Raw genomic sequence first — 10,101 nt, forward strand, 5'->3', positions numbered from 1 at the left:
TTAGATATCCATGGAAATCTCTCGTTTTGGAGAAGGGATCCCACCAATGCATGGAAATATCTCAGATATCCATGGAAATCTCTCGTTTTGGAGAAGGGATCCCACCAATGCATGGAAATATCTCAGATATCCATGGAAATCTCTCATTCTGGAGAAGGGATCCCACCAATGCATGGAAATATCTCAGATATCCATGGAAATCTCTCGTTTTGGAGAAGGCATCCCACCAATGCATGGAAATATCTCAGATATTGGTGTAATCTCTCATTCTGGAGAAGGGATCCCACCAATGCATGGAAATATCTCAGATATCCATGGAAATCTCTCATTCTGGAGAAGGGATCCCACCAATGCATGGAAATATCTCAGATATCCATGGAAATCTCTCGTTTTGGAGAAGGCATCCCACCAATACATGGAAATATCTCAGATATCCATGGAAATCTCTCGTTCTGGAGAAGGGATCCCACCAATGCATGGAAATATTTCCAGCAGGTGTCAGACCCTGCTCAGCGGCGCCAGCACGAGGAGCAATGGCCAGAAATCAACCACAAGTCCCACCCCTGGGCAGGAGGCAGAGCTGTCCATGGAGGGTGGCCGGGACAGGTGGCCAGGAAGGGTCTGAGGGGTGCCTTGGACATTCCAACCCCACCCGTGTCACCTGCTCCAGGTGACGCTGCCTGGGCAGGTGACCCTGCCCGTGTGACCTTCAGAGGTCCCAGCCCGTCCTGGCATTCTGGGAGCGGGCAGCGCTGCCCCCACAATGGTCCCCGTGTCCCCACGCATGTCCCGTGTCCCCCACGTGTCCCGTGTCCCCCTAACGTCCCTTGTCCCCGCACGCCCCCCACGTGCCTTCCCCCGCCGGGACTACATCTCCCAAGAGCCCTTGCGCGCAGCGCGCCGCCCCAGCCAATAGCGCGCGGCCTTGCTCAGCCAGCGGGGCGCCGCGGGGCACACCGGAATTCATAGGCGGGCCGGCAGCGGGCACGGCGGCTGGGGACTACATATCCCAGAGAGCCCCGGGCGGCGCGGGCCAATGAGGAGCGCGCGTCTTGCAGCGGCGCGCAGGCGCGCTGGAGGGGGCGGCCGCGGATTCATGTGGAGGTCAGCGGCGCGGCGGGAGCGGCGGCGGGAGGGAGGGCGGGCGGCGGTGGGTCCGGGAAAACCGGGGAACCGGGAAAACCGAGGGAAGCCGCGGGAGCCGAGCCGAGCCGCAGCCTGAGCGGGGCGGGCAGGGTGGGCACAGCGAGGCCTTGGCCCCTGGGGTGCCCGTGCTGGGGGCTAGCGGCCTAGGAGGGAGCGGGGAGGGGAGGCTGGGGAGCGTGCGGGGCCGGGACGGGCGGGAGACCCGGCGGTGTGGGGGCACGGGAGAGCGGGGCAAGGCCCTGGAGGGGTCCGAGCCCGGGTAGGGTCACGGGAGGGAGACCCCCGGGGCTGGGGAGACCCCGGTGCGGTTCGGGGCTCTGGGCAGGGGTCGCAGCCCGGCGCGGTTTTGTGGCCTGGGGCTCTGGGCAGGGGTCGCAGCCTTTCCGGTGAGGTTTGAGCGTTCTCTGGGTTTGCAGGAGGGCTCCGGAGCGGGGGCTGCAGCGCTGAGATGGCTGCCAAGGTGTTCGAGAGCATCGGGAAGCTCGGCCTGGGCTTGGCCGTGGCGGGGGGAGTCGTCAACTCGGCTCTTTACAACGGTGAGTGGGACAGCCCTGATCTCCTAATGCTGTGTTTCTGTCCAGACCCCGACCTCTCGGTGCTTTTACTGCCCCGTACAAACAGACCGGGAGGTTCTCCGTCCAAAAGTCATGGAGCTGCTCTGTGAGGAGCAGACTGGGGGGCGCCTGCGGTTTGTTGTCCAAACCACGCTGTTAATTAAGCCGTGCTGTTAATTAAGTCGCCAAGCCCCAGGGCAGCAGCACAGCAGCCCTGAGCGCTGTTTCTTTGCCCCGCAGTGGACGCAGGGCACAGAGCTGTGATCTTCGACCGCTTCCGGGGCGTGCAGGACGTGGTGGTGGGCGAGGGCACCCATTTCCTGATCCCCTGGGTGCAGAAACCCATCATCTTCGACTGCCGCTCGCGGCCCCGCAACGTGCCCGTCATCACCGGCAGCAAAGGTGGCTCTGGGGGCTCTGGGGACACCGGGACATCCAGGGGCTCCAGGGGTTTGGGGACACTGGGTCTGGGGGCTCTGGGGACACCGGGACATCCAGGGCCTCCAGGGGTTTGGGGACACTGGGTCTGGGGCCTCTGGGGACACCGGGACATCCAGGGGCTCCAGAAATGGGGACACTGGGTCTGGGGGCTCTGGGGACACCGGGACATCCAGGGCCTCCAGAAATGGGGACACACTGGGTCTGGGGGCTCTGGGGACACCAGGACATCCAGGGGCTCCAGGGGTTTGGGGACACTGGGTCTGGGGGCTCTGGGGACACCGGGACATCCAGGGGCTCCAGGGGTTTGGGGACACTGGGTCTGGGGGCTCTGGGGACACCGGGACATCCAGGGCCTCCAGAAATGGGGACACTGGGTCTGGGGGCTCTGGGGACACCAGGACATCCAGGGGCTCCAGGGGTTTGGGGACACTGGGTCTGGGGGCTCTGGGGACACCGGGACATCCAGGGGCTCCAGGGGTTTGGGGACACTGGGGACACCGGCTCTGGGGGCTCCAGCAATGGGGACAGTGGCTCTGGGGGCTCCAGGGGTTTGGGGACACTGGGGACACCAGCTCTGGGGGCTCCAGCAATGGGGACAGCGGCTCTGGGGGCTCCAGGGTTTGGGGTTTATCCTTCTGCCCCAGCCGTTGTGGTCCCAAGGGCCAGAGCCCAGCTCATTGTCCATGGGGGGTTTCCTGGGAGCGCCCCCCGCCCCTGCAGCTCCCTGAGGGCGCTGTGCTCCTGCTGCAGACCTGCAGAACGTGAACATCACGCTGCGCATCCTGTTCCGGCCCGTGACGGCGCAGCTGCCGCGCATCTTCACCAGCATCGGCGAGGACTACGACGAGCGCGTGCTGCCCTCCATCACCACCGAGATCCTCAAGTCCGTGGTGGTGAGCACGCCCCGGGCCCCGCTGGCACGGAGCGCCCTGGAATCCTGGAGTTGCGGCCTGGCTTGGGTGGGAGCTCGTCCAGTGGCAGCCCTGCCGTGGGCTCCCGGCCTGGCCTTGGACGCTGCCAGGGCTGGGGGCTCCAAACCTCCCTGGGAGGCTTTCCCTTTCCACGGGGAAATTCCTGCTGCTGTCCTCGCTGGTGCAGCCTGGCGCTGTGTCTGCTCACTGCCTGCTCCTGGCAGTGTCCGTCCCATTCCCACCTGTTCTCAGCAGTGTCCATGCCCTTCCGAGGTGTCCGTCCCCTTCCGAGGTGTCCGTCCTACTCCGTCCTGTTCCCAGTGGTGTCTGTCCTGTTCCAGCCGTTCCCAGCAGTGTCCATCCCGTTCCCAGAGGTGTCCATCCCATTCCATCCCGTTCTCAGTGGTGTCCATCCCGTTCCGAGGTGTCCATCCTATTCCATCCTGTTCCCAGTGGTGTCCAGCGTGTCCCAGCTGTTCCCAGCAGTGTCCGTCCCATTCCATCCTGCCCCATCCCATTCCCAGCAGTTTCCATCCCATTCCCAGCAGTTTCCATCCCATTCCCAGCAGTTTCCATCCTGATCCATCCCATTCCCAGCAGTTTCCATCCCACTCCCAGCAGTTTCCACCCCGTCCCACCCCGTTCCCAGCAGTTTCCATCCTGTTCCATCCCGTTCCCAGCAGTTTCCACCCCGTTCCATCCCGTTCCCAGCAGTTTCCACCCCGTTCCATCCCATTCCCAGCAGTTTCCATCCCATTCCCAGCAGTTTCCATCCCACTCCCAGCAGTTTCCACCCCGTCCCACCCCATTCCCAGCAGTTTCCACCCCGTTCCCAGCAGTTTCCACCCTGTCCCACCCCGTTCCCAGCAGTTCCCACCCCGTTCCATCCCGTTTCGTGCCGTTTCAGGCGCGCTTTGACGCGGGCGAGCTGATCACGCAGCGGGAGCTGGTGTCCCGGCAGGTCAGCGAGGACCTCACGGAGCGCGCGGCCACCTTCGGCCTCATCCTGGACGACGTGTCCCTGGTGAGCCCTGCGGGGACAGGGGGGGACCCCTGGGTGGCCAGAGCGTGGTGGGCTGGACACTTGGACATGTGTGGCTGTGTTTGGAGGGACATCATGGTCACAGCTCTGCTGTTGTCCCCGTGACCTTGGGCAGCCCTTGGTGGCCTCAGCCCTCCCTGTGCAGGGGTTTTGTGACCCCCCAGGAGCTGCTGAGGGGGATGGATTGGGCTGCAGGGGCTTTGGGATGGGGGGCAGCTCCACAGGCAGCCCTGGAAGCACCACGAGGGACAATCCCCACTGGGACAGCAGAAAATGCCCACTGGGACAGCAGAAAATCCTCTCTGGTTCCTGTGCTGAGCTATCCAGGGTGGGAGCTCTGCCCTCCCAGCTCCCTTCAGAAATGGAATCGATCCTGCTGGGAGCAGAGGGTGGGCAGGAAGCCTCTGCAGAAGGTGACTTTGTTTCTGCCAAAGGGGACTTTGGACACTTTGTTTCTGGAGCTTCCCCCTCCGTGGGTGTGGGATCCCGGTGGGATTTCCCTCAGGGATCCCGGTTTCTGTGGCTGTGGCACTGTCCCTGCCGTGACCCGGTTTGGGTTTGGTTTGTGCCCCCAGACCCACCTGACCTTCGGCAAGGAGTTCACGGAGGCGGTGGAGATGAAGCAGGTGGCGCAGCAGGAGGCAGAGCGGGCCAGGTTCATCGTGGAGAAGGTACCTGCTCCTTCAGGAGGTTGGGGATCACCTCTGCCGTCCCCTTCCCTCTCCAGGGGTTTTTCCTTTAATATCCCGTCCCAGCCTCCCTGGAGTGCTGACCACAAATGTTTTTTCCTCGATACACAACACAAACCCAGCTGGAGAAGGCTCCTCCTTGCACCCCTCAGTGCTGATTGCAGCCATGCTCGCTGTTTGCTCCTGGCTCATCCCAGGTTTCCTCCTGGCTCATCCCTGCTTGGATCCACTCTGGATCATCTCTGGAGCGCCCAGCAGCACAGTGGGCTTTTCACTTCTTGTGTCAGCTCAGATTCCAGCTGACTGCAGGCTCTGGGTTTGGGAGCTGCCAACAAGGATCTCTGGGTGGGACGGAGAGGCCGAAAATTGTTGTGACCTTATTTCAAAAGTTCCACACCTTCTCAGTGATTTCTCATGGACAGCTCCTCACAGCACTGACTCCTTCTTCATCACAGCACAGCCAACAAACTCCAACTCTAACCTCAACCACCTCCCCACTGTTTTGTAGCACTCTTCTTATTGCTGTAGCCTATTAAGGGCAGCCCTGTTCCTAATCTTTGGTGAAGAGTACAGCTGCAACTCCTCAGGTGTGAGACCTTCTGCACTACCTTTATTCCCTTACATTCTATCCCTGCTCAGAAAATCACCAAAATTCAGCCCGAAATTGCCTTTTTTTCCTTTCCCCACAGCAGGCAAACAGGTTATTTTCAACCCCACGGTTTAAAACTACAACCAAAGCCCTTTCACCTGCCGTGGCCAGGGGAAGCCCCGCGGGGCGGCGTCCGTCCGTCCGTCCATTCCTGTTTTTCCCCCGCCCTCCCCGCAGGCCGAGCAGCAGAAGAAGGCGGCGGTGATCTCTGCAGAGGGCGACTCCAAGGCCGCGGAGCTGATTGCCAACTCGCTGGCCACGGCGGGGGACGGGCTGATCGAGCTGCGCAAGCTGGAGGCGGCCGAGGACATCGCGTACCAGCTGTCGCGCTCGCGCAACATCACCTACCTGCCCTCGGGACAGTCCGTGCTGCTGCAGCTGCCCCAGTGAGCCCTGCCCGCCTGGGAAACGCCGGCAAACGCAGGGGCAAGAAATCAGTGCAGTTTCCTCGCGGAGGAAACGGAAATTTGGAAATTGGAGGGATTTTTGGGGTGGTTTTTTTTTTTTTTTTTTTTTTTTTTGGATGGGTAATCAAATAAAAGTGAGCGCTCGCGACACCAGGCCTGCGGTTCCTCCCCTGCGCTGCCCTCGGGGACTCTGAGTTTGGGAGTTCAGGAAAATTTGGGGATTGAGAAGGTGAGATTTGGGGATTCAGAAGGTGAGATTTGGGGATTCAGAAGGGGAGATTTGGGGATTCAGAAGGTGAGATTTGGGGATTGAGAAGGTGAGATTTGGGAATTGAGAAGGTGAGGTTTGGGAATTCAGAGAGATTTGGGGATTCAGAAAGAGAGATTTGGGGATTCAGAAGGAGAGATTTGGGGATTCAGAAGGTGAGATTTGGGGATTCAGAAAGGGAGATTTGGGGATTCAGAAGGTGAGATTTGGGGATTCAGAAAGGGAGATTTGGGGATTCAGAAGGTGAGATTTGGGGATTCAGAAAGGGAGATTTGGGGATTCAGAAGGTGAGATCTGGGAATTGCCCAAACCTCTGCGGGCAGTTGGAGCAGCAGGAGCAGTTGTGCTGGGATGGAGCCCAGGCGAGTCCCTGGCCATGGGCGCTGCTCCCATCAGGGCTCAGAGCTGCCTCGGTGCCTTCAGCCCGGCTGGGACAGGGATGCTCAGGGCCCTCGGCCACGCCAGAGCTCCAGGTGTCACCTGAGACACCTCGGCCCAGGGCAGGGGCTCTGTGGGGGTGACAGGAGCACAGATTCCCTCTGGCTCTGCAGGACACCCCTCTGGGGCTGGAGACCTCTCCTTCCCCCCCGAGCTGTCCCTGTCCCCTCCTGTGCCAGGGGCAGGAATCCTCTGTGCCATCCCTGCTCAGGGAAGGGGAGCTGTGAGAGGGTGACATTGTGTAACCAGCCCTCAATAAATGTCACAGTCCCAGGGCTGGCACCCTGGGTCCTTGGTTTTCTTTGTGCTGCTGTCTCAGGAGAGGTGAGGGTGGGCTGGGTCCTGACACCTGCAGAGCCTGGGGTGTGAGTCTGGCTGGATTTGTCATCAGGTGAGAGCACCTGGGGCAGCCTCTGGGGCACCTGGGGTCTGCTGGGCACTGGGACGGGCACCTGGCCCTGCTGCAGCTGCCCCAGGTGAGACAGGGACCAAACCCGGGACAATTCCTGATCTAGAGCGGGTTGGAATGATCACTCAGGTGAGACAGGGACCAAACCCGGGACAATCCCTGATCTAGAGCCGGTTGGAATGATCACTCAGGTGAGACAGGGACCAAACCCGGGATAATCCCTGCCCTGGAGGGAGCTGGAATCATCCCCCAGGTGGGGCAGAGCCCTAACCCGGGACAATTCCTGATCTAGAACGGGTTGGAATGATCACTCAGGTGAGACAGGGACCAAACCCGGGATAATCCCTGCCCTGGAGGGGCTGGCAGCTCAGGGAGAGCAGGAGATGGGGAGGAGTTTCCTCACCTGTGTGATGTTTGTGCCCAAGGGGATTCAGCAGAAAATGCCCTGGGAAAAACAGAGCAGGAATTATGTGGAAAAGAGCAGGAATGACATGGAAAGAGCAGGACTCACGTCCCAGGTCAGGCTGGGAGATGGGCAGCGACCCTCAGGGCCAAGTTTTCATTTAATGATTGCTCCAGCACGGACTTTAGAACTTCCCTGTGAGGAATCTGTACTTTGAAAAGGCAAAAAAAAAGGACAAAGCCGAGTCTAGCCAAAGGGGAATTTAATTTTTGGTGTTTTGTGCAGGGGCTGCTGGCTCTGATGGTGCAGTGGTGAGAAGGAACAGCCCCAGATGGAGCTGCCAGCGCTCCCCAGCACCAGGAGATGCTGCTGGGTGTGAGCTCGCTGCCTGCAGGCAATTAATCTTTAATTGTGCTTTTACACCGGGAAAGGGAACAGGAATTTCCTCTGCAGTGACACAGAGGCCTCAAAGCCTCCGTGGTGGCTCCCAGGGCTTCCTGTGGCAGCACCCGGCAGGAAAATCCCTTTGTTCCCCTTCTGCTTCCCCTGGGCGTCCTGAGCAGCTCTGGAGATAAACCTGGGGCTGCCAGCACCATCTGTGCCTCAGTTTCCCTTTCCAGGATCTTTGAGCGGCTCCCAGGGCTCTGCTCCTTCGGGGACGGAGAAATTGTCCCAAAGGTGTCAGGTCCAGGCTGTGCCCAAGGCAGAACTGGCAGCGTCTGGGGCCCCACAAATCACCAGGCACGGGGTGAAGGGCCAGGGATGCTCCAGGAGGCTTCCCAAGGATCCTCCCGTCAGATTTGTTCATTTCTGAGTGAGAAGATCTGTTCTTCTCTGAGTGAAGGGATCTGTTCTTCTCCAACTGAGATCTGTTCATTTCTGAGTGAGTGAGATCTGTTCATTTCTGAGTGAATGAGATCTGTTCTTCTCTGAAATCTGTTCATTTCTGAGTGAGATCTGTTCATTTCTGAGTGAGTGAGATCTGTTCTTCTCTGAGATCTGTTCATTTGAGTGAGATTTGTTCATTTCTGAGTGAGATTTGTTCATTTCTGAATGAGATCTGTTCATTTCTGAGTGAATGAGATTGGTTCATTTCTGAGTGAGAAGATCTGTTCTTCTCTGAGTGAAGGGATCCGTTCTTCTCCAACTGAGATCTGTTCATTTCTGAGTGAATGAGATCTGTTCTTCTCTGAGATCTGTTCATTTCTGAGTGAGATCTGTTCATTTCTGAGTGAATGAGATTTGTTCATTTCTGAGTGAGATCTGTTCATTTCTGAGTGAGATGTGTTCATTTCTGAGTGAATGAGATCTGTGCCCCTGAGTGAGATGTGCTCCTTCTGAGGGGATTTGTGCCCCTCACGTGAGGGGATCTGTTCATTCCTGAGTGAGATCTGTTCTTCTCTGAGTGAGATCTGTTCTTCTCTGAGTGAGATCTGTTCTTCTCTGAGTGAGATCTGTTCTTCTCTGAGTGAGATTTGTTCATTTCTGAGTGAGATCTGTTCATTTCTGAGTGAGGGGATCTGTGCCCCTGAGTGAGATCTGCTCCTTCCGAGGAGATTTGTGCCCCTCACGTGAGGGGATCTGTCCATTTCTGAGCGATGCCCTCTCCCCACGGGCGCTGCTGACCCCAGCAACGCCCCGGATCTGCTCCCTCAGCAGCCCCAGAGGCTCCGCACGCCCCGCAGGTGGGGGCAGCGCGTTCTGCTGCGTCCGCAGCCCTCGGCCCAGCACGTTCTCCCACTTCTGCTGTGCTTTTTCCAGCCTGACAGGCCCTAAGCTGCTTAGACAAAAACAAAGTCTGGCTTGTAGGGGAGGCCAATGCCACCCACAGCTGAGGGGCTGCAGGGGCTCAGGAGGAAATGGAGATTTTTGTGTCACCTTTACCTGGCGCAGGAGGGGTTTTTAACTCTGGGGAGAAGGACCCCAGGGCCAGGGGTGACCCAGGGAAATGGGGCTGACCAGGACCCGTGGCTCTGGGGCAGGAACTGTTTGAGCAGAGCTGCAGGGGCTGGGTTGGTTCCCCTCTCTCTCGCTCAGGGATGGATGGGAAGATGAGTTCCTTGTTTTCCTCATGCCAGGAGCTCCAGGACATTTGTCCCTGCTGCCCTTGGTGGCTGTGGCTGATGGCTCTGTGCTCCTTTGCTGCACGCTGTCCCTCAGATCCCGCATGTGGAAAAGGGGCTGTCACTGCTTCTTGTGCACTCACCTCCCAGGGAACAAAAAAAATCCCCAAGATTCTTCTTCCTTCCCTCTCCAGGGCAGGGAATCCCAGCACATCCTCACCCAGAGTTATCCAGCAGCAGCAGCACCTGCCCCAACACCACTTTCCCTGCAGGAGCGGCACTGCACGTTGGGCTCAGATGGAGCAGCGTCCAGGCACCCCAAGGTGAGCACGTCCAGCAGAGACTGGGACAGCTCCGACTGGGTCAGCGTGTCCCCCTGTGCCCCAGGAACAGCTGGGCGAGGAGGAGAGCGGGCAGCGTTGTTCTGCTCCCGCCCCGGGGCTTCCCCAGCCCGCCCTGCCCCTTTAACTCCATCCTGAACTTTGCCTCCGTGAGCCCCAATCCCCGCTCGGCACGGGCAGCTCCGCTCTGGGCTTTGTCCAGGATCCGGAGCGACTCAAACCCTCTGGAATTCGGCATTTGCGACGCCGGGGGAGCGAGGCCGCCGAGGTTTTTTCGGCAGAATCTCAAACCCGGCGCCCTCCGCTGCTGGGGGCGTTTGCAGGTGAGGAAACAAGCCCC

General features: G+C 59.3%; 1 protein-coding gene across 1 annotated transcript; it reads left to right on the top strand.

Moving 5' to 3' along the window:
* Positions 1-1,079: 1,079 nt before the first annotated feature.
* PHB1 (prohibitin 1) lies at positions 1,080-5,923 on the top strand. The gene is made up of 7 exons (XM_058820619.1): positions 1,080-1,104; positions 1,563-1,682; positions 1,941-2,102; positions 2,892-3,034; positions 3,960-4,076; positions 4,670-4,765; positions 5,610-5,923. Exons 2-7 carry the CDS (start codon positions 1,595-1,597, stop codon positions 5,820-5,822), a joined length of 819 nt encoding a protein of 272 aa, XP_058676602.1. The 5' UTR covers positions 1,080-1,104; positions 1,563-1,594; the 3' UTR covers positions 5,823-5,923.
* The last annotated feature ends 4,178 nt before the right edge of the window (positions 5,924-10,101 follow it).

The sequence above is a fragment of the Ammospiza caudacuta genome, chromosome 27 (assembly GCF_027887145.1).
Source record: "Ammospiza caudacuta isolate bAmmCau1 chromosome 27, bAmmCau1.pri, whole genome shotgun sequence".
Lineage (NCBI taxonomy): Eukaryota > Metazoa > Chordata > Aves > Passeriformes > Passerellidae > Ammospiza > Ammospiza caudacuta.

Bases quoted from the DNA above. Each gene is read 5' to 3' on its own strand.
- PHB1 (XM_058820619.1), top strand. From the start codon at position 1,595: ATGGCTGCCAAGGTGTTCGAGAGCATCGGGAAGCTCGGCCTGGGCTTG. The intron at 3,035-3,959 runs GTGAGCACGCCC...GTGCCGTTTCAG, and splicing joins AGATCCTCAAGTCCGTGGTG to GCGCGCTTTGACGCGGGCGA. The intron at 4,766-5,609 runs GTACCTGCTCCT...CCCTCCCCGCAG, and splicing joins CCAGGTTCATCGTGGAGAAG to GCCGAGCAGCAGAAGAAGGC.